This window comes from Phlebotomus papatasi, chromosome 3, assembly GCF_024763615.1.
Source record: "Phlebotomus papatasi isolate M1 chromosome 3, Ppap_2.1, whole genome shotgun sequence".
Classification (NCBI taxonomy): domain Eukaryota; kingdom Metazoa; phylum Arthropoda; class Insecta; order Diptera; family Psychodidae; genus Phlebotomus; species Phlebotomus papatasi.
This window is the reverse complement of record NC_077224.1, coordinates 10012052-10035110: the sequence shown is the minus strand read 5'-3', so window position 1 is coordinate 10035110 and position 23059 is coordinate 10012052. Positions and strand designations below refer to the sequence as shown.

The 23059-nt window shown below is 36.5% G+C and overlaps 3 protein-coding genes across 8 annotated transcripts in view; 1 reads left to right on the top strand and 2 right to left on the bottom strand.

Annotated features, from left to right (window-relative positions):
* The window catches only part of LOC129806654 (ribosome biogenesis protein SPATA5), a 55438-nt gene extending 47081 nt beyond the window's left edge, over window positions 1–8357 (bottom strand). For all 5 annotated transcript variants that reach the window (XR_008752189.1, XR_008752190.1, XR_008752191.1 and 2 more), the window contains exons 1-2: window positions 7819–8357; window positions 2727–4708 (exon numbers count right to left, since the gene is read on the bottom strand). Coding sequence is in view for 2 of the 5 variants with exons in the window: in XM_055855408.1 (XP_055711383.1) it covers window positions 2742–4708; window positions 7819–8206 (2355 nt within the window). In the remaining 3 variants the exon portion in view is untranslated. The remainder of the gene's footprint in view (window positions 1–2726; window positions 4709–7818) is intronic.
* A 26-nt stretch (window positions 8358–8383) lies between these two features.
* Window positions 8384–18212, top strand: LOC129806656 (endoplasmic reticulum lectin 1). 2 transcript variants are annotated; one of them, XM_055855411.1, is made up of 5 exons: window positions 8384–8622; window positions 8687–9382; window positions 17326–17379; window positions 17486–17650; window positions 17716–18212. In XM_055855411.1, the coding sequence occupies exons 1-5, from the start codon at window positions 8488–8490 to the stop codon at window positions 18175–18177; spliced, it is 1512 nt and encodes a 503-aa protein (XP_055711386.1). In that variant the 5' UTR covers window positions 8384–8487; the 3' UTR covers window positions 18178–18212. The 2 variants fall into 2 exon arrangements, with proteins under 2 accessions (XP_055711386.1, XP_055711387.1); XM_055855412.1 differs by lacking the exon at window positions 17326–17379 and having other exon boundaries at window positions 8387–8622.
* A 1-nt stretch (window position 18213) lies between these two features.
* LOC129806663 (intraflagellar transport protein 43 homolog A) lies at window positions 18214–23025 on the bottom strand. Its single transcript, XM_055855425.1, has 5 exons — window positions 22962–23025; window positions 22713–22900; window positions 22612–22641; window positions 19062–19178; window positions 18214–18474 (listed from the first exon to the last, which is right to left on the bottom strand). Exons 1-5 carry the CDS (start codon window positions 22995–22997, stop codon window positions 18240–18242), a joined length of 606 nt encoding a protein of 201 aa, XP_055711400.1. The 5' UTR covers window positions 22998–23025; the 3' UTR covers window positions 18214–18239.
* Between the last annotated feature and the right edge of the window lie 34 nt (window positions 23026–23059).

Below are 23059 nucleotides of genomic sequence, written 5' to 3'. Positions count from 1 at the left end.
CTTCTCTTTTGAGGTTATGTCAAACATAACCAAACATAAATTTTTCATCGTAAATATAAAAATATTAAACTTATTGTTTAATTGTTCAGAAAAAGAAAATAGAGGTTTAAATTAATTAAACCACAAACTTTTCATTTTCTAACCTCAAAAACACAACAAATTCTAGCCTTTCAAAGCATTTCTAGAGTTCTCTTTTTTTACATTCTGAAATTATGGCAAAATTTTTTTTTAGATTTTTAAATTGCGAAATAATATTGCACATTGCAATACACATGGAAATTTCTTGTTTTTAGGTACCCTTCTTTTTTGCCTTTCTTCAGAGCCGGTGCCCCCAGTTCAAGCCTGTGTGGAGGTAGGAATTTTTCCTGTCTCTATTTGGGTGAAATTTGTAAAGTTGGGTGGCACTAGTTCTGATTGTCGCCGCTCTCTGTGCACAAACACAAAAATTCTTAGGATTACGTACCAGGTGAACAGAAGTCTGTTCAAAAAGACTCACTTCTTTTTTTGAGGTTAGATCAATCATAACCTCATATTCTAGAAGAGATTGTTCACCAAATAAGGAAATATTAGACTCATTGTTGTAAAATACTATTATTTAAAGAATATAAAGAGCAAAAAGACAAGAGACGCAAAAGTTCACTAAACTACAAACTTCTTATTTTCTAACCTAAAAACGTAACAATTTCTAACCTTTCAAAATATTTCTAGAGTTATTTTTTCTATTCTAAAATTATGACAAAAATTTTGTAGATTTTTGAATCCTGCAATAAAATTTCACATTTCGATACACATGGAAAATTCTTGTTATTAGATAACCTACTTTTTTTTAGGTTAGCTCAAACATAACCCCATATTCCATAATAAATTCTTCATGAAATAAGAAAATATTAGACACATTTATTGTATAATTATTCATTTCGAAAGAAAGACATTCTTGGGTCACCGGTGACCCATTCGTCCTTAAAGAGTTGGCTAGACGCACATTTCGTCCATTCTTAATATAGGGTAAGTGTGCCAAATTTCGGCATAGTTGCATATAAGCACCGAAGTCTTAAGTTTGAAATGCAATATTTTTGATTCATATTGATATTTTTTGTTACTTCCTTTTCGGGAGGATTGTGTGGAACTTTGAAGACCAGTTTGTCATATTTCTTTTCTTTAAATCACTTCCTAAAATATTGAAAAATTAATAATAATATGGGCATTGCTTTGGGTAGTATTCCGACCGCTTTGAGTGAAATTCCGGCCACCTTTTTTCTGACCATATTTTGTGACGCAACGGAGAGAAAATTTCAAAACGTCAAACGGAACGAGTTTAATATTTAATTTAATACGTTTATATGACCCACAAGCCCAGAAATCTTCCGTGTAAAATAAATTGTCCTGAAAACTTGCAGAGTAGTTTCTCAAATTTACGCGTAGGTTCCCGTAGCAATTTGCCCTTCCTGAACTCTTCCAATACAGGATCCAGCTGGGAAATTTTACCCGAAATTTAAAGATTGATTCACTATTAACATAAACAGAAACAATCTTTAATAAAAACTAATCAATTTTCATGAAAAACACCGAAGGAAAACCTTTTGCACTTCACCACAAATCGTAAGACTGCTAGAAACACAATCGATCTGTCACATTTTTTTAAAGACTCTTTCCACACTGAGTTTTTACAACACAATTTAAATTCAAATTATACCTAAAATTTAACAATCTTCGTGTTAATACATCATAAAGTGAATAAATATTTAAAGCAAAATGAATTCATTGACTATTCGAAGATTACATACATAATTTTAATTAATTTATTTGCATGGCCGAAATTACACTAAAAGTGGCCGAAATTAGAAGCTGGCCGAAATTGGGCACACTTACCCTATACGATTCTTAAATCATTTCAAATCGGTTATAAACCGGTAAAGGTTAAGTGATGTGAAATTACTTTTGCAGTATATGGCAACTAAGTTACGAGTTCGAACAATTCGCAAAGCATGAAATACTTTGCCATCTCTTTGTTCTAGCAAACTCGATGAAAAATATGCTTCAATCTTCCTTTATGGTCTTTACACAATGGGAGAAATTTTTGTCAAAAATTTCTTTTTTGAAGGAAATTCCCTGCAGCGTTGTAGGAGGAAACGTCAATTTTCTGTCAAAAACGCAATTTTTGACGAAAATTGCTACCAATGTGTAGACGCCTTTAAGGCCTCTACACATTGAGAGTAATTTTTATCAAAAAAAGGTATTTTTGACAGAATTTTGACGTTTCCACCTAAAGGCACTGCAAGGAATTTCCTTCAAATGAGCATTTTTGACGAAAATTGCTCCCAATGTGTAGAGGCCTTTAAAAATGTGTTCTTTTACAAGTTTTTTCCAAGCTTTTTTAGGAAATTAGCTGCAAATATAACTCTAAGTTGTAAGTTTGCTAAAGATCCTAAAAAGACTTTTCCTAAAAAAAGAATTTTCCATAAAAAATGCTCTTAACGAAAATGCAGTTTCAATTCTATTCAATTCAATTCAATTCAATTCAATGCGAAACCAAAAAAGCTTGAGAGCTTTCTTTAGGGAAAATTGATCAAAGAACGCTTCCCAAAGTCCTCCTAAAAATCGATTTGAACTGTATTATATCAAATGAGAAATATGGAAATAAAAATATTTAGTGTTCGAAGCTAGAGTGTGCGAAGCCTGAAAACATTCCCCTATTGCATGTGAAATTTATGAGAAAAATGACTTACCTTTGGAAAGAGGTACTATTGCTGCGCCTGAAAGTCCTTCTCGTACTCTTTGTAGATTTTCAGCAATTCCTGGCTCGTTCTGGGCCTTATCAGATTCAATGCCCGCTGAAAGTGTCTCCAGGAAACTTCTGTCGCTTCCAAAGATTCTTCCAGGGCAGAAATTCCAGCTTCTCTGCAAATGGCCTGAATTTCTGCTCCTGAATAGTTTTCCGTGAGTTCAACTAACTTTTCAACACTGCAATCCTTGCCTACGGGCATCTTCTTCAGTTTTATTGAGAAAATCTCCCGGCGAGTGTTTGTGTCTGGGAGTCCCACGAAGATGATTCTGTCAATACGTCCTGGACGAAGTAGAGCCCTATCGATGAGATCGGGACGATTGGTCGCTGCGACGATTGTCACATTGTCCAGAGATGTGACTCCATCCAATTCGGTGAGTAATTGTGCCAGGACGCGTTCCTTGACTGACGATCCGGAATCTGAACCCCGTTCAGCTCCAATTGCGTCAATTTCGTCGAAGAAAATAATCGAAGGAGCCACGCTACGAGCCTTCCGGAACAACTCCCGGACGGCTCTTTCGGATTCACCGACCCACATTGAAAAGATGTCTGGTCCCTTGATCGTGAGGAAATTCAGCCGGCTCTCTGTGGCCAGAGCCTTAGCTATCATGGTTTTTGAACATCCTGGAGGACCGTACATCAGAACACCCCTCGGAGGATCAATTCCGAATCTGGGAAAGATCTCAGGATTCGTCAGTGGCCACTCAATTGCCTGCTTCAGCTTCAATTTCAACTCATGCTGCCCCCCAATGTCTTCCCAACGGACATTGGGCACCTCAATCAGAACTTCCTTCATTGCACTGGGACTGACTGAGCTGAGAGCCCAATTGAGATCATTCAGGGAAACCTGGGCATTTCTTTTTGCCGCATTCCCAACCGCCTTGCCCACCAAGGCTGATAAATCTGCTCCGACAAAAGCATGAGTCCCTTTAGACAGCTTCCGGATATCTTCTTCCCGGATTCCATTGGGTACACTGTCCAGTAATTTCCTGAGGATATCGTGCCTCTGGTCAGGAGTGGGCACAGAAATCTCCATTGTGCAATCAAGGCGGCCACTGCGCCGAAGAGCAGGATTAGTTTTTTCCAAATCTGTCGTGGCAGCTAACACAAAGATCCTGCTACCATCCTTCCGGAAGGGCAGTTCATCGAGAAGCTTCAGCAGAGTGGCAGAAACTCGCCTGACAGCATCCGTGGACTCATTCCTTGGACAGAGAATGTGAATGTCATCGATAACGATGACAGTAGGATCTGGGAAGTTCTTCAGAGCTTCCTGGAACAGTCTATTGAGACTCACTTCAGCTTCCCCCAAAAATTTACTAAAAATCCTATGAGGATTGACCGTAACCACTTTGGAATTTGCTGTCCCCGCCAGAAAATTGCAAATCAGACTTTTTCCACATCCCGCAGGACCGTGAAATAAAATCCCATGGGGAATTCTCATTTTCCTCCCGGGAACTTCCCCAAACGCTGACTTCATCAACTCCCTCGCATCTTCTATCAACTTATCCATTCCTCCAATCACCACTTGTTCACTTTCTCCACTTCCTTCCTCTTTCCCCTTCCTAACACATCCCGTAGCAAGGGAAAACTCACTTCTGTAATTTATCCGGAAGAATTCCAAACAATCCCCTTCTCGCCTGAGATTCAAATTCCTCAGCTTCTCGACAATATCCTCCGAATTCACAGATTTTACTTCAAAATTGTAAATTCTACCAAAAAATTTCAGAGAATGCTGGGATCCTCTGAAAATTACCCAACTGCCCAAATCAAATTTCAGGCTCTGAAGTAAATCTTTCGCATGTTCCTCGTCAATTTCCTGCCCTTCCCGCAGGCAAAATTCAACCTTTTCTGCAGGGAATATTTCCGAGGGTATTGCAGAAATCTTTAACTGCTTCCCATGGTATTCTAACCAGTTCTGGGTGAATTCTAAAAAGGAGAATTTTGATCATTTGATCAATTCTCCTCAAAGTAAAAGCAGCGGCGTACTCGGGCAAAGGGCAAAAATAGGGGACCGAGGGGCTATTTTGGCAGTAATTCTCAAATTTGCACGGTAGAACTTTAAGCCTCTGACGCACTTCTAGATCAGGAAAATTTTATGAACTCGAAATTCACATCTCTTTCGTTCTCAAAGATTTTTCATATAGGGTGGATTGTGGAAAGGGAGACACTTAAGAAAAAGTACAATTTCAAATGCATTTTTAAGCCGAATAAATATATATTTTTTTATTTTCTTTGCATCATGAGATTGCTTGTGAAATATTCTAACAGAATCTTAACAGTTTTTAATAGATATTTCAACCAATTAATTGGAATATTCCATCAAATTAAAAAACAACACATTTTGAAAAGATGGACAAAATTTTGGAAAGCGCGACAATTTTTTTTGGAAAGTTGGACATAGTGATATTAATGACAAAATATTTTAACGAAATATGTAGAAAATCAAATGTTGAAGGTTTTCTGCGTATACTTGCACATTGGATGGTTATGCTAATCCCTCCTTTATGTCCGGGTAACAGTTGAGGAACGCTAATTACCAAGAACTTCCTGGACGTCTAACCAAAAAGAAGTTCTGTAAATTTCACAGACGCCTCGTGCTGTCCAGCAGTTATAGCTTTAAAGCGGATGCAACTTCTTAGCAGATTTGGATACCTCATCCGGCTAGGTCCTTTTCCACTTGCTTTGGGAGTTCTGTAGAGGCTACTCTTTGTCTTTCGCCAGGTGTTTTTGCGATATTTACTATCCATTCTGTCAGAAAAAGTGGTCTTCGGAATCTGGAAATCCTTGAAGCCTTTTCCGGGAGATTTTCTCCTAATCAGCTGCTAACTGCTGTTGCAACTATTTCTCCGGATACTTAAGGATCTTTGTCGACCTTGTTAACATGATTTCACTGCACAAAACCACCAAATTCATTCACAAAATCAACTTGTCCAAGATTTCATAAAATTTGTTTTGAAAGCAACACGAAATTAAATCACTTTTCTATTCTTTTTAAATGTAATATTTCACAAATATTTCTTATTCACCTTTTAAATGGATGTATGTCCTTCAATTTTCACTACGGACTTAATAATATTTCACAAATTATGCCGAAAAATCAAACAAAACACTTTGATATTTTCTTAGCAACTTCCATAAGAAACAGAGAAAATGACAACTACTGTGTCAAGGTTATGAATATCATGCATGCAATACATTTTTTAAATTCTTTTTGCAAGTCACTCTTTGATTGTTCAATAACGATTTTTGCATTTTTAACTTCTCAAATAATCACAAAATTAGGTTTAATAATCATTTTATCGAAAATTGAAATATTTAATTGATTTATTATCAAGTTTTAAGGAGGTGTCTCACATTCTACACTGCTTTGTCCAACTTTCCAAACTGTCTCGCTTTAGACAAATCACCCTATCTGTCTCATTTTTACACTTAAAATTTGATTGAGCTAAATTGAATTTGTTGTGATATTCAAAAGAAGAAGAAGAGTTAGAAATAGTGGGACAGACACATGCAAAATGTTTGACAAAGCAAAGGATGTAAATTTCGATTAACATCAAATTTTCCTTAAATAAAAGGTGTGCCGGAGCTATTAAGATTAGGAAAAATTTATAAAATCAAATTTCACATTTCTTTTTTTGCTCAAAAATGTTGCATGTGTCTCTTGCTATCTTTCGCACTCAAAATTAAATTGATCTGCGATGCTCAAAAAAGAACAAGAGTAGCAAAGAGTGAAAAAGACATTATTCAAAAATTCTTTGAGAAAAAAAACTATTGTGAATTTCACGATTTTCATCAAAAATATATTAGCTCAGGAGTTAATTGGGATCCTGCAAAAAAAATCCTAGATTTGAACATCCTTTTAGTTCGTGATCATCCACAAAAATCGGATTTTTATCGAGTATAAGTAGTCCAAAAAATCTTTTTCCATGGGTACCCAGAGACCCACAAGAGACGAAAGAGTTGAACAATTTTTTTGTACATTTTCTTTTTTAAGAGAAGGGACAGGACAGTTCGGCTTCTCTGCCTTTCCTAAACCAGCGGAAAGATATTTCTTGAAAAACAAATAGATTTCGGAAAATGACTAGAAAAGCACAATTTTTTGTTCAGATAGGAAAAAATTATGTTTTGTAAAGTTATAAAGAAATAAATTTCCGAGTAAAATATGTCGATTGTATTTTTTTACAAGAGCCCATAATTAAGATAATCAAAATGCCACAAAAATTACCACATGCCTGTCCATATTTGCCCCAGCATTTTAGGGAAATTCCACAAAATGAATTTTAACCCTTTATGGACGTTTGGAAAACCGGTGTCCCATAAAGAAAATAATTTTTCCTGACTACCTAAAGGTTTTTTTTCTTATGTCTGTACATAATTGTAAAGTAGAAGGTTCAAGGAATCTAGAATATTTTTTGCAAGTCTCCTATGTAGTAAATGTTTAAGCTCAAAAACTGGCGAATTTTTTGAATTCTCAAATTCATAACTGATTTTATTTATTTTTTATACTTCCATTTTTTTAAACAAAACCCTTTTGGCAACAAAAACTACAATACTCATACGTAATATTTTTCATTAAAACGAAAAATATTATTCATTGGTATTGTCAGAAAAATTACTCAAATTTTTGGGCTATTTTTGTCCCTATCGTTCATAGAGGCGTAAAATTCACCGAATCAGACTCCGTTGGACTTTCCAAGGTTAGAAGTAAGACTTATCATTGATTATGTTTCCCAGTTTAATTTTTATTGTTGATTTTCAGCCTGTAAAAAGTGTCTCGTCGTTAAAGGGTTAAGAAAATGTATGGAAAATCAAATTTCCTAGACGAGAAAAATGGTTTCGGACAAAGTTTCAGTAAGATATTTCCTATAAGAATATTCTAATTGGAATTCTTATAGGTGCTTTGAGCGGTAAAGCCAAAATAAAATATCCAGTCAGATTTAGCCCCACGTTCCCCTATTTAGCGTGCCAAAAAAAAACTTCAAGATCCCCTAAGTACGCCACTGCACTGATTTTGATCAAAAGATTTATCAACTTACCATTTTCTGCAAAACAGACTGATGAGTAGGAATCTACTGATTGGGCAAACACCTTTCTGATCCGAGGAACAAAAGCTTGGTCCTTTGGGATTGTTATCAGAACCTCATCTCCGGATGCCCATCCACAGAGCGTCATTGCTGAGCTTCCGATGAACAGCAATTTGGATATCTGGGAAGAATCCAAACTAGCGATTGTGTCAGGCACTGGAATACCTTCCACTTCATTTGTATAGAGACAAGAGGCAGAGATAAAGCTGGTATTTGTGGATTTTTCAGAAATTGGGCAGATCTTTGGATGGGAAGCTGTCTTCTTTGAGGTTATGTGCACACCGCATTTCTCACATTTGTACCAAAACACCGTGTCACTTTTTTGTTTCTTTGCAGACATTGTTTAAGGTGACTTGATAAGGCTTTTCTATGACTAAGAACTAAGATTTTTATCTCAAAAGACACTTTTTCTGGAGGAAAATGGGAAAAATGTGTGATGACTGAAACGTAAAGAAAAGCAATTGGAGTAGGAGAAAGTCTACTGTGTTGGTGGTGGGGGTAATCGGTAAAGTGGAGAAAATTGAGCAACTGTCAAATAAGAGGGGAATTTTGCTCAAAAACCACATCAGCTGGAAAATGTTGAGAGAAAAGTAGTGAAAAGTGCTAAATTTTTTCGTGAAAATGATCCTTTTTCCCAAGGAAGTAGTATTTGTGGTTTGTCTGCACCTGGTAGCAGGCCTGGATGTGGATTTCAACAAGGGATTCGATGACAATATCCTGTATAAAATTAACTGGCCAGGAAAAATTGATGACTTGGTAATAAGATCTTCTGGAGATGATTTCTGCGATAAAAGGTGTATTAATTATTATTTAATTGCAGCAAGAGCAAGATGTGGAAGGTGCGGAGCCGATGTTTGTCACGACGTCCACGAAGGAAAAGTATAAATGCATGATTCCGCCGGTTCTGCAGAAGGAGGACACGAGCAGTGCTCCGTATCAAGGGCCAGGACCTCTTGAACTCCTGACGCCTCTTTTCGCCTCGGCCCAGTGCTCCATCCGGATTGAGAGCTACTGGACGTATGAGGTATGCCATGGGCAGTATGTCAAACAATTCCACGAGGAGAGAGATGGGAAATCGGTAAAGACTCAGGAATACTTCCTGGGCAAATGGGATTGGAAGACGGAGACGAATAAAGAGGAATCTGCTGAAGTGAATCAGGAAAATTCTGATCACTTGCAGTACAAGAAGATTGACAGCCTCAATCTGCCCTACTTCGAAGTGGAAATGGGCGATGGGACAATCTGTGATCTCAACAATGAACCACGTGTCACCAAAGTTCTGTACGTCTGCTATGCCCATGGCAAGAATGCCATCTACTCCCTCAAAGAAACTTCCACCTGCAACTACGAAATGATCATCTTGACGCCCAATCTCTGCTCCCATCCAAAATTCCGGCCTCAGGAAACCGGGGACAACAACATCAATTGCTACCCAGTCGGCACTGCTCCTCAGAAGCCACGGAATCTTCTGGCCATGGAGGTGGAAAGTATGAAGCTGCGCTATCAGAAACTCTCGGTAAGTTTCTCAAATTTCTCATTCACCGAATTCCCTGGAATACCTTTCCCTGAAATCATCTCCTTTGATTTTATTTTTGAAAATATTAAAAAAAAAAGCCCCGCCTTCATTTTTCTAACCACGCCCCCTTCAAAAATATGCCCAATTACACTGAAAAAAATATATCAACATTTTTTAATGTTAATTTTACACCTTTAAGGGTAAAATTAACATGAAAAAGGGTAACTTTAACCCCTAATACACATAAAAAGGGTAATATTTACACCGATTTCGGATCAATACTGCAGGGTAAAATAAACATTTCCGGAATGTTATTTTAACTTTTTCGGATTTCTCTCACTCAGTGTAGAAATGAAAAGGAGAAATCTTGCTCCTGAACATTTTTTTAGTACATGGCTGTTGTCAAATGCTTCTGCCTTATCGACTTTTCTTTATGTTGGTTCCTGTCACGACTGTTTGGTGTGCGAACAGCCATGTACTAAAAAAATGCTCAGGAGAAAAATTTCTCCTTTTCATGTTTCATTGGAATATTACCATTAAATGAATTGAATCTGGGAATATATTGATTAATGTGATCAAGGGCGTGACGTTTCCTCTGTAAACATAAAGAAAGATCAATAATGCAGAATTGCAGAAGCATATCAAAGCAATCATGTGTACTAAAAAAAAATTCAGAAGAAAAATTTCCCTTTTTTATATTTTCGCTTATTTTATTTGTAGGTAGGGCTTGGAAAATCGTATCATTAATAATAGGCTCCACCCCTTTTACAAACTTTCAGAGGTTTTAGAAAAAATTATAGTTTTCTTCTTGAGCTCAAACGATTTTTTTTAATAATGAATTTTAAAATATACAATAAAAAATATGTATTTTTAATTTTGAATGCAAAAAAGGTGGTAGAAGATGTAACAAAATGGCTATTTTATATTAAACTGATTTTCTCAATCCTCCAAAAGGTCCGAATAATTTCCAATTGCAACGTTCTTATAGGAAATTTATTGCTCTAAAACTTTACAGAAGGCTATGTTCCTCTATATCACACGAAAATTTGATTTTCGATCCATTTTCTTAAGGTGCTGGCACACCTTTTCAATTGAGTGAAATTCAATCGATTGAAATTTTACCTCTCACTCTTTCAAACTGAAATCAGATATAATTGTCTCTTTCTCTTAAATGAAATTTAATTACAAGAAACGAGAAATTAGTTTAGTTAGCCGAGACACATACCATGAAACTGAGATTTTTTCTCTGTAAATTTTGATTGGCAAAAACTGCGGTGTTTCCAGGGAAAAGTGAATGAAAAAGTTTATTTAACTTAGGAAGAATTTTGATAACTCAATGGGCAAAGAACTGTTTTTATGACACAAAGGATCTAGGTTACATAAAATAATTAATAAGTTTATAATGATGTTTACGTCCACCGCCGACTTAGCGTGGTGACTTCCTTTGCCGATACACCAGTAGCGATACACAATATAAATAAAATAATACAAAATAATAATAATGATTTGAGAAGTAAAAAAAAAAGAATTTTCAGTGGTCTTATAAACGACGACGACGCAATTTGAGAATTGTCAAGAAGGACATTGTGGAAAACTCCACTATATCAAATGCGCAAGATTTGAGAAATTCCTTTGTTTCCTGCATTACTTTAGAAAAACAAATAATATTGCAGAAATGGATTATTGTTAATGTTGAAAAAGCCTTTCCTCCCTCCATCAAATTCTTTACTTTCCAATAGTCTCTCGTTAATTCAATAAAAATATAACTAAAATAATCCTGCGTAATTTCCGTTAATATTCAAGGAAGTCTAATGGTGCTATTCCAATGAAAAAATGAGCATGTTTTTTTAGCACATTACTGTTTTCAAGTACTAAAAAGACCATGACTGTTCCCACATGTTATTTTAATTAATGTCAGATGGCATTGTGATTGGAGCTTGCTTGGCGGGAATATTCGAATTAGGATTTTGATTGGGAAATCGACAAGATTAATTTAATGTTTTCACTTTCATAGTATTTTCTACACTTTCTTTATCATAATTGACAAGATGTAAGGTTCTTCTCTCTACACAAAACTTCATATTTTACCCCGTCCTTGTCGTATTCCAAAATCACCAAATAGTCATGACAGGAACCAACACAAACGAAAAATTCAATCGAAATCCGAATTCGAATATTCCCTCCGAGCATTCACCCGATCACAATACCATCTGGCATTCAGTCAGTGTGGAGTAACCTGTCATGTTAGCTTGGTGGCGTGATGCAGTTGGATGGTCGGGAGTTGGCAACTTTAGCCTCGACCGCGGGTTTTCCCAGGTTTTCCATGAGTTTTCCCGTGAATACTCAGTGGTGAAAATTCTGAGAGCAGCATTAATATTCTCTACTCATTATTTTCCTTGAAATGACGTGTGGGAACAGTCATAGTCTATTTTAGCTATTTTAGTACTTGAGAACAGTAATGTGCTAAAAAAAACATGGTCACTTTTTCATTGGAATAGCACCGTAATGTCTTATATTTGCATTGTTCGGAAACAAAGGAAGGTGTTCGGAATCGTGGTTGCCGCTCCAGGGTATAAACGCACTTGGAGTATTGATCTTGAAATTTTGACAGTTGTAATTTTCCAATTTTTATGATTTTCGCGATTTTCGGGTGTGTTATAGAGCTCGTTGGGACCTTTCCAACGACTACTTACTCATCAAAATCGAATAAAAAATGGCAGAGGTATGAACACAAAACAAAAATTTTTATAATAAAAAAAATTTAAGACGAAAAAGTATGCAATGTGGATCTTACCAGAAAGAAAAAGAAATCCGACAGCAATAAAATTTAAAGAGCAAAAGAAGGAACAGAAGAAAAAGAAATTTTTCCCATTCGCTAATTTTAAACAATCAGAGAGAAAAATTCGCTGATATTAAAAATATTATTTTCCTTGAAGAAGTATAATATGTATTATAATTAACTCTTTAGTGCCACACTTTTATTCAGCAGATGAATTCATGTAAAATTGAGTTTTTCCTAATGCTTTATGATCAAATGTAAGAGTTCAGAGAGGAAAAAAATTTCCATTGCGTGAAAACTCGGAAAAACTCCGGGTCATATATGACCCTATTGTCGGCAAGGGAAGTATATATACCATTTTCAAAATTTATATCACGGGCTTTTTAAGAGTTTTTTTTGCTTGAAGTTATTAATTTGGCCAAAACCATGGCAAACTGGATTGTCTTTATGAACACTGTACTCCTGGTGTTCAAGGTATCTTCCTGGAAATCCCTTGAACAGTCACTGTCACAATATTTTGAGTGGTATTTGGCAAAAATAAACTTATCCAAATATTTATTCACACACAATACAATTGCACAATATGAGACGCTTGCAAAATACTCTAAAATATTGCAAAATATGCTATAATTCATCAGATATAAGATGAAATGTCCAGGAGTGAGATATTAGGTGAGATTCTTAACAATCTCACCTACTATAATCCTAACAAAATTTCATGTCGTCCGATCGACCTCAAACTTGGCCAAAATGTGTTTCGCCACTTCCTGATCACGAATATATATGTGGCTATTTTACGTTCCCGGCCGGCCGGCCGGCTGGCCGGCCGGCCGGCCGCTCTTTGGAGCTTAATAGCTCCTAAACTAAAAAAAATATCGACTTGCGGTTTTCGGCAAAGGTTATATATCGGGTGAAAATTGCAACTTGGTGCATTGACCCCCCACCCCCCACCCCTCCTTCCGCCATTTTGAAGACCCCCCTTTTTTGTTTTCTCAATAGCTCCGCCCCTATGGCATCGAGCGGGCTCAAATTTTAGAATGTTATAGCTGGGCCTTAGGGCTTTCCATCAATACCAAACTTAAGGTCCCCCGACCCCCCTGACCCGAGCTATAAGGGTCCAAAAAAAATTTCTTAAAATGGCCATAACTCCGGTTCTAATCGTCAGAATTTGAAAAGTGAGGGCTTTTTGGAAAGCTCTCGTGAAATGCCACTTCCCTTTCTAACATCGCAAGTTCATAAAACCACCGCTATGGGCGCTATTATTAAAAAGAAAATTTTTAAATCTTATAAGTTAAATAACTCAAAAATTCCATTGTGCATCGGGCTGAAATTTTAGTATGTTGTAGCCATTGATTATACCTATCAAACAAAAAAAACCTTAAGTCGATCTAAAACCCCTGACCCGAGCTATAAGGGGTCAAAGTTCGAACATTGACCGGCCTCTATCTCCGGTTCTAACTAACATAGCGACCTAAATTTTACCTTTTTGGTTTCGTCTCGACGAGCACTTTCAGATGGAAGTTCAAAAAGTCACCACAGGTGGCGCTGTGATAGCGTCAAAATTCATCGAAATTCAAAGTCACTTTTCTCAAAAACGGCATTGTGCAAGTTAATGAAATTTTAGTATGTTGTAGTCCAGTCTAGGACGTTTCCAAAATGTTGCGTATGCGCGCTGTGGTTTCAATAGAACCGGAGATATGAGGGGTCAAAGTTCACGAAATTCAAAAAATCATATCTCCGCTTCTATGTGACCGATTTTGATGAATGAGGGCTTAAACGAAAGATCTCACCAAATGCTACAACTTTCTAGAATATTTGAACTTCGTGGGACCAACACCAGGGGCGCCACAGTCGAAAAACCAATTTCAATATCACATAACCTCAATTATCTCGACACGTGCTTAACCGATTTTGATGATTACTTCGACATAATTGTAGAGAACTTTTGTCTCTACATTTCGTCCATACATCATTTTCCACTCAGACTACGCTATCACTCCGATTTTGCCGTTTAAGTGTGAAAAAATGGCTTTTTCCAATAATAACGCTTTGAAATCACTCAGATGCCAATTTGACTGCCTCTACTCCACCAAGACACTTAAAATAGGGGTTTAAATGGAAAGTCCCACAAAATACAACAATTCTTTGATATAGTTGAAGTTCAACAAATGACTACTTGGGGCACTCTGGATGAAAAAACGAGTTAAGAAACAAAAAACCTCGCTTATCTTGGCTTCTGAGTAATCGATGAGTTCAAGTTCTACGGCAAAATTATAGAGAACATTCTGGTCTACATTTCACCCATATAACACTTTTCTGTCAGTTCATCCAAATCCTTGATATTTTGGTTTAAATACAAAATTTGTATAATTTCACGAATTTGATTAATAATAATAATAATAATAATAATAATAATAATGTATTTATTCACAATAATAGGATCATCCCTTTTACAATTGTGAAAGAAAAAAAAGATAATAATAAAAAAAACTAAAATAAAAAAAGGATAAAAAACAAAATAAGGAGAAATAAAGAGAGAAAAGAAAAGATTTTCCACATCCCAAGCTTCTCAGGCCTCTATTTGAAAAAATTGGCGAATGGCTGCAGCAGAAGTGCGCTTATCATTCGGTATGCTATTGTAAGCAGTAACGCCTTTAACAAACAAAGTTTTATAAAGGCAGTCACTGCCCACTCTAGGCACCAAGAGTCCCCGAACCCTGGCCGAACCCCCCCTAACCAGAAGACTCGACAGGTACTCAGGACATCCGGAAATCAATAGGTGAAACAGGAATAGAACAGCTCTCATCTTCAAAAGGGATCTTAGATCACAACCAATGAAAACGTTTCTATATGGAGTGATGTGATCCCGGCGACTTATGCCGCAAATATACCTGACACAATCATTAAAGGAGACCGTCAGACGACGAATTGTGTCACTATCCGCCGCAAAAAATAGCTCTGCTCCATAATTAAAAAAAGGAAGAAGAAGCGCTCGCGCGAGGATCAAACGAGTGTCATAGGGCGTAATGTCCCGGAAGCGTCTAAGGGTATACAGGGAATAGTTGACCTTTCGGCAAATAGAAGTGGCTTGATCAGACCAAGAGAGAGTTGTATTGAAGATTATACCTAGGTTTTTGACCTGATCAGAAAAAGGGATAGTTTCACCGTAAAGGTGCAATGGACAGGAATCAATGGTAACTCCCTTTTTAGAAATCACAATAGCTTGCGACTTTTTAGGATTCAGAATTAATCCGTTTGATAACGCCCAGCGCTCAATTTTAGAAAGATTACCGTTCATTAGGTGAAAAGCTTGAAGAGGATCAGAAGGATCACCCTCAACATAGATTTGAAGGTCATCAGCATAAAGATGAAAGGAGCAATTTTTCAATACTGAGGGTAAATCATTAATGAAGAGAGAAAAAAGCAATGGGCCTAGTATTGAACCTTGTCCAATGCCCTTATTTAAAAGAGAAGGGGGCGAAATATTCTCACAATACTTCACGATTAGTGACCTTCCAGTGAAGTAGGATTGTATAAGAGCAACTGCTGAGGATGAAAATTTAAAAAGGGAACATAATTTATAACATAGGAGATTGTGAGGAAGGCTATCAAAGGCCTTAGTAAAGTCCAGCAGGACAAGAATTACGAAGCGACCTCGATCCATTGAAGACGCAATGTCATGGTTGACTCTCAGGAGAGCCGTCGTAGTGCTGTGGCCCTTTCGAAAGCCTGACTGAAAGTCACAGAGGAGCCTGGTGTCCTCTAAATATTGTGATATCTGCTCGTGAAGAAGAAACTCAAAGGCCTTTGATAGAACAGGAAGAAGGCTAATAGGCCTAAAATCAGAGGGAGATTTAGGATTAAAAATTTTGGGAATCGGAACTACAAGAGCCCGTTTCCAAGAATCAGGATAATTTGAAGTTGTGATTATATGATTGAAGATATCAGTGAGCACTGGAAGGATTACCGGGAGAAGAATTTTGATGAATTGAAGAGAGACGCCATCACACCCCATAGCATTCGACTTGACACGTGAGATAGCTAAAACTACGTTATCCTGCGAAACACAGTTGAAGCTAAAACCCTCCCAGGGCGCGGGGGGCAAAGAAGGAGAAATCAACAGATCAGACGTATAGGAAGAAAAGAATACACACAACTCTTGAGCTGAGATTGAATTGCTTTCACTTGATGACACAGACGGTCGCAGACCAAGCTTTTTAATATTGCACCAAAGAGTTCTTGATGGAAGCTTAGGATCCAAGCACTTGTCAAAATGACGTTTTTTACGAGATTTAATAAGATTACAAGATAACTGAATGACGTCTCCCAACTTCAGCTCCAAATCGAATTTGCATGCACTCCGAGTTAGCTCACGTTAAGAATCTCACCTACATAAGCCGGTTAGGATTATCTGTCCCTTTACCTTCTGGATTTCACAAAGAAAAACAATGTCCCAACTACATTTCGCTATAGGTTTGGGACGAAAACACTGTTACCCTTGCGGACAATAGAGTCATATATGACACGGAAAATTCTACACGCTTTTCTGGTAAATTGACAGTACTTTATTTATAACAAAATATGCAATATACAATCTTTGGATATTCTATTTTGTGTTTCTACAGAACTTTTTGCTGAAAAAAATAAATTAATATTAAAAAAAATTAAAAAGAAAAGTCATTTCACAAAGTTCGAAATTAGTGATTTTTGATCTCAAATATTTTATTTTCCTGCATATCTGGAGTCTTGAGAAAATTAGCCAAGAATCTTACATCCTTCTATTATGATGTCGTGCACAAACCGATAAATTTCAATTTATGTAAATAGTCAAAAAAAAAACTTTTTTCCCTGGGTCATGTATGACCCTATTGACGTGAAAGAGTTAGGCTAATTTCACATCCATTTTCGAAAGAGGAGAAAGTGTCTTGGATAAAGGGAAAATGGTGTGTTGTACGAGATAATTAATATTATCATACTTACATCCTTTTCAGATCCCGAAAAGTCAATATCCTTTCCCTTTCAGCTTCCAATGGACAAAATGATGCTTTTTTTTAATCAAAGGAGATGATCATGCAAAGGTTCACCCCTTTCCTTCCCAGAATGCTTTGTGTTGTCCTGGCCAAATTATTAATCATTTTAGTTTGGTTTTCTGTTGCTCCCTTAGAACGCCCACCAAAATGCCAAGGACACTATTGCTGTTTTTAAAGTAGATGCAAAGGTGTGTTTTATTTTTTCTTTTATTTCCATTTTTCTGTGCTTTTTGGACATCTTTTCCCTTGGGCTTTTCTGTGTCGGGTTTTTGAATTTTGAGAGGGTATTTGCAGGACGGAACACTGAGAATGGAAATCCTGCAGAATGACTTCGATGAGGATGATGTGAATGAGAATCTTGAGAGTCCGGTGGCTAAGAAGGTTACCAAGATTAAGGATACAATTACGGATACAACTCCTGTTGAGGCTTTCCTTCAGGGAAAACACTGTTTAACGGGGGTAAGTGAGATTTTTCGAGGGGTCCAGGAAGGGGTTAACTAGGGATTATCTTGGGATTGTTGCAGGGAACTGGTTGGTGGAAGTATGAATTTTGCTATGGTAGGTATGTTCGGCAATATCACGGAGATACATCCTTGATTCTGGGCTTTTTTGATGAAAAACTCCATCGAGAGTGGATTGAGAAACATCCCCACAAGAGACCAAAGCCAAAGAATGTCCGGACGGAGCTGACGCATTTCTACCAGGGAGGCTCAGAATGTGACAAAACGGGCGAGAGACGCGAGACAGAAGTGAAACTGAAGTGTCTGGAAAATGCCGTTTCCAAGACTTTCGTGTCACTCTACTTACTCGAGCCACAGACTTGTCAGTACATTCTGGGCGTAGAGTCACCGCTAATCTGTGAGATTCTGCAGAAGGCTGATGAGGATGGCCTTGTGCCAAGTGCTCAGAGTTCAGAGGACACCGAGGAGTACGTCGTGGGAAATGCCATCATTGAGGATATGGACGTAAGATTTGAAAATGATTGAGTCACGAATGTAAATAAATTTCTACTTATAATTCACTTGAAGTTTTCTTTATTTTTGATCAATCAATGCAAGAATGGGCTTATGGCTTTTCCGGAGGATTTGCTGGAATTTATTTCAGTTGTCACGGAGGTAAAGAGCTCCTCCCAGTACCAAGGTTCATCGGGTTCCTCTGTTGCTTCCATTTGTAGGCACTTGGTCAGTGGACTGAGATCGACGTCCTCCAGAGACGTCAGGTTTCCTAATTTGACCATGTCTGAGTTTAAAGCCTTGTAAGTTGCAGCCATCTTTACGGAAATCCTATTGGAAAAGGTTTGTTTGAGTGTTTGATTACCTTGTCCTTTAATTAAAAGAAGACATCAATTTCACGAGCATAACCAGGCCAAATTTTCATTTTAAAAGAGCGGAAAGTGTCTTGGATAAAGACAATGGTGTGTTGCATGAGATAACTGGAATTGGGCGTGGCTAAATATTCTGCTTATGCTCTTAAATTATGACCAGTGCACAATAACTTTTATTTGTAAACATGTTTTCAAAATTTCCCATGAGACTAAGCGATATGACTGGATCTAGATGTCTATCTAGATCTCACGCATTCTCATTGAAATCTCAAAAACATGTTTACTAAACAAAAGTTGTTGTGCGTTGGGCATTATGGTGCTATTCCAATGGAAAATGAACATGTTTTTAGTACTTTACTGTTCTCAAGTGTTTCTGCATTATCGACTTTTCTTTGTATTGGAGAAAACAGTCAAGACAGGAACCAACAAAGAAAAGTCAATAGTGCAGGAACACTGCAGAACAGGTAAAGTGCTAAAAAAAAACACGTTCATTTTTCTTTGGAATAGTACCATTAGACCTCAAAGCTTTTGAGAAAATGAACTTACGAATGCGATGGGGCGATATCATTGAGAAGAATGTCATCCTGAATATCATCCAGATCAGGAATTGTTGGAATCTCATCTTCTGGATTTTCAGGAGAGTTGGACTGCTGGAATCTTTCCCTTCGATTTGATGCATTTGCGGAGAGAAAAAAAGCCGTTCAGAGACATTTTGGAATTATTATGGTGCTATTCTGATGAAAAAGTGATATCTTCTCCTCTTTTTTTGTACATGACTGTTCTCATGTGCTGCTGCGTAATCGACTTTTCTTTGTGTTGGTTTCGAGGTTTGGTAAAAACAGTCGAGACAGGAACGAACACAAAGAAAAGTCGATAATGCAGAACCACCTGAGAACAGCAATGTACTAAAAAATGCCAATAGAATAACTGACGAAGAATAAAAATATAACGCAATAGGGAGATGACCTCCTTCCGGGTGCGTCAGGGATGCTGATCCTTTCACAGGCCAAACAACAATGTTTTCGCCAAAGCTTTCGACGCGACAGTGCGCCTTCTTCAGTGGCTAAAAGGTGGGAAATTTTTTTATTAAAGAGACTTCCATACAATTTCTTTGTTACAATTTCACTCACTCAAAACCGTGATGTAGGAAGACAAATTTCAGAGACAAACAATCACGGTTTTGAGTGAGTGAAAATGTAACAAAGAAATTGTATGGAAGTGTCCTGTCCTGTCGAAAGCTTTGACGAAAAAGCATTGTTGTTTGGTCTCTGAAAGGATCAGCATCTCTGACGCACCCGGAAGGAGGTCATCTCCCTATTGCGTTATACTAAAAAAAATGTTCAAAAGAATGATTTCTCCTTTTCAATCTTTATCAAAATTACCACGATGGTTTTGCAATTCTGAAATTATCATATCAATTAATAAATTCCCAGGATAAATTTACTTAATTGTGTTATTCCGATGGAGAATGAAAAGAGGGAATCTTACTCCTGAACATTTTTTTAGCACTTTATTGTTTTCAAGTGCTTCTGCATTGCCGACTTTTCTTTGGGTTGATTTCTGCATCGACTATTTTCGCCAGGCTTCGACGTATTATAAAATAACTAAGCAGTCGTGACGAGAACCATCATGTAGAAAAGTCGATAAGAAGCACTTGAGAACAGTCAAGTGTTAAAAAAGGTTCAGAAAAAAAGACTTCCCCTTTTTATTTTCTTTCATTAGCATACCACAATAATATCATACATTTAGTAGAAAATTGTTTTTTTTTTTGCAATTTTTACAATTTAGCTTATTCTTAAAGCCCCAAATAGACTCAGGTTGATCCTCAAGAATATTTAGCCAGTAAAATTTTACGGTAACAGATCAACCCAAAGTATATTACGCTGAGCGTTTAGGGTCAAGAATTTAGAGGATACTTGCATAAATTTCCTTTACTGCGTAATTTTATGGTCTAAAGTCCTCTACACATTGGTAACAATTTTCTTCAAATTTTCAACAGAATCTTGACGTTTTTGACATATACCAGTGCACGTACTTTCATTCAAAAAAGCAATTTTTAACGAAAATTTCTCTCAATGTGTAGAGATGTTAAATCTCTTAAAAAAAAGTCTGAATAATCTCGAGGATAAGCAGATCATCCTGAGTCTATTTGGGCCTTTAGCCATGAACGTTCAAACATATCAAGGCTTCTTGGGCCCATTTGTACACTCAGAAAAAATCATGCATCAATTCCATTTGCTTTTTGGTCTTTTTCTGTATTGAGCGTATTGAGCCTCGATATCAGCTTTGCCAAATTTTGTAATTTTGATATACAGTGCCCGCTATCTAATCCGGATCGGCGTAATCCGGACGAGTTATCCCGGTTACATTTAAAATAATTTTGAGGTTATGTATGCATGTGTGTTCAGCAATGAAAATGAATTATCCTGTGATGGTTTTGTTTAATAAATGAAGTATAATAGCATAGAATTCTCTAATTATGTGTTTTTAATCTTCTTTAAAACTTTTATACTAATTCTACAAAAAAATCTTGTATTATATTTTCGAGACGTTGAACAAATTCAAAAAATCCATCCGGATTACGAAGCGGACATCTGTTATATTGTCTAACAATCATCCGGATTACAAAGCGGGCACTGTATTAGCCAAAAATGTCTCTTCATGTAGCAAATGAAATATGTCTTACTCTTACATCTTTTAGGTTACGCTAAACATAACCTACAAATACTTGAATTAATTTACTAGTTAAATAAGAGAATAAGACACAACCAAATGTGCCTTCTGGAAGACTTTTTATGGGATCATTTAGTCATAACAATATACGAATCTGTTCAAAAAATGCTCTTTAATTCAAAGAGAGTAAAATTTTAACCTCAAAACTTTAACAGATTGTTACTATTTAAATTTTTCTGGATTAAAAATATTACAGATTTTCGAATTATAAATAAAACTTCAATCTAAATTGAAAATCTAAACTAAATATTTCTTTCATGTGATAATTTTCTTTTTGAGGTTAGGTAATACGTAACCTCAAAGTAGTTGAATAAGCACTTTACCAAATCAGAAAATTAGTAAAAACATGGAATAAATAACTACTTTTATATTTTAGAATTAATTTTCACTTAAAATTTCCAATAATAAATTTACGAATTTGTTTAAATTAATATTGTCCACCCAAAAGCTTTGAAATTGAAAGATTTCCCGGATATGCTATAGAAAATTTGCTGTTGCATTTTGAATGTAGTGTAGTACATTGTTAAAACAATTAATTTATGAAAAATATTGAGAACAAACTTTACTGTGTAATCATTAAAAACTTAATTAATTTCCTATCTGAATCTATAAAAATCATAAACTCAGAAAATTGGGTTATTGATAAATTAATTAGTAATTCCATTTAGCGAAAAAGATGTGAAGATTTAGAACGATTATGTGACTACATTTTTCAATTATTATACAAAATTTTCTGATCAAAATTGTAATTTGATTGTTCACTATTTGGGAGCAATTTTCGTCAAAAATGCATTTTTGACAGAATTTTGACATTTTCACTTAATGCCTCTATATACTAGAAGAAATTTCTTCAAAAATGCCTTTTTAAAGAAAATTTCCCCTATTCTTGTAGGCACAAACGTCAGATTTTTTTTAAAAAAGGCAATTTTTGACAAAAATTGCTTCAAGTGTGTAGACACCATTAGGGCCTCTACACATTGGAAGTAATTTTCGTCAAAAATTGGACTTTTGATAGAATTTTGACTTTGTACCTACTCCTGTACAGACGATTCCCTTCGAAAAAGCATTTTTTGACGAAAATTGCTCCCAGTGTGTAGATGCATTTAAGGTCTCTACACATTCAGGGGAATTTTCGTCAAAAATTGGAGTTTTGACAGAATTTTGACGTTTGTACCTACACCTGCACACACGATTTCCTTCAAAAAAGCATTTTTTGACGAAAATTGCGCTGAGTGTGTAGAGATCTTTACAGCATTGCATCCAATTTCCTTCAAAAGTGAAAGTTTTGACGAAAATTGCTCTCAATGCATATGTTTTCTCTGAAATTCAATATGTAAAAATACAAAATCATAATTTAACTTACTGTTCAATGAGATTTGTAGACGTTCGATTCCTGCATGAAGTTTAATAAAGCAAAATAATTAATTAAATTAAATGTAAAATAATCATAAATGCTTCACTTACTTTCCACTCTTTTGAGGCTCTTCTGCCCAGCCTCCAATTTTTCGTGCCCTCTGAGGCGGCCTCTCGAGCGGTATATCGAAGTCATTATCCAGAATTGAGTCTTTCTCCTCTGTCACCGGAGAACTGGTAGTTTCTTCCTTCTTGGAGCTTCCTTCAGCATTCGATCGCCTGCCCTTCTTAATGGAGGCCTTTGGGGAACCAAAGAGAATGCAATAGGAAGTTCCTTTGTGCAGATTTCACCAGATTTACCTTCGATTTCAGGACAGATTTGAGATCCCAATCCATTGTTGACCATCAATCACCTAGGCAACACACAAAGACAACAAAACAGAACACGAAAGACAGGT

Excerpts from the sequence above, each read along its gene's own strand:
- LOC129806656 (XM_055855411.1), top strand. The coding sequence starts at position 8,488 with ATGATCCTTTTTCCCAAGGAAGTAGTATTTGTGGTTTGTCTGCACCTG. Across the intron at positions 8,623-8,686 it reads CAGGAAAAATTGATGACTTG|CAAGAGCAAGATGTGGAAGG; the intron begins GTAATAAGATCT and ends ATTTAATTGCAG. Across the intron at positions 17,651-17,715 it reads GAAAACACTGTTTAACGGGG|GGAACTGGTTGGTGGAAGTA; the intron begins GTAAGTGAGATT and ends GGATTGTTGCAG.
- LOC129806663 (XM_055855425.1), bottom strand. The coding sequence starts at position 22,997 with ATGGATTGGGATCTCAAATCTGTCCTGAAATCGAAG. Across the intron at positions 22,901-22,961 it reads AATCTGTCCTGAAATCGAAG|GCCTCCATTAAGAAGGGCAG; the intron begins GTAAATCTGGTG and ends GGTTCCCCAAAG. Across the intron at positions 22,642-22,712 it reads GAGCCTCAAAAGAGTGGAAA|GAATCGAACGTCTACAAATC; the intron begins GTAAGTGAAGCA and ends AACTTCATGCAG.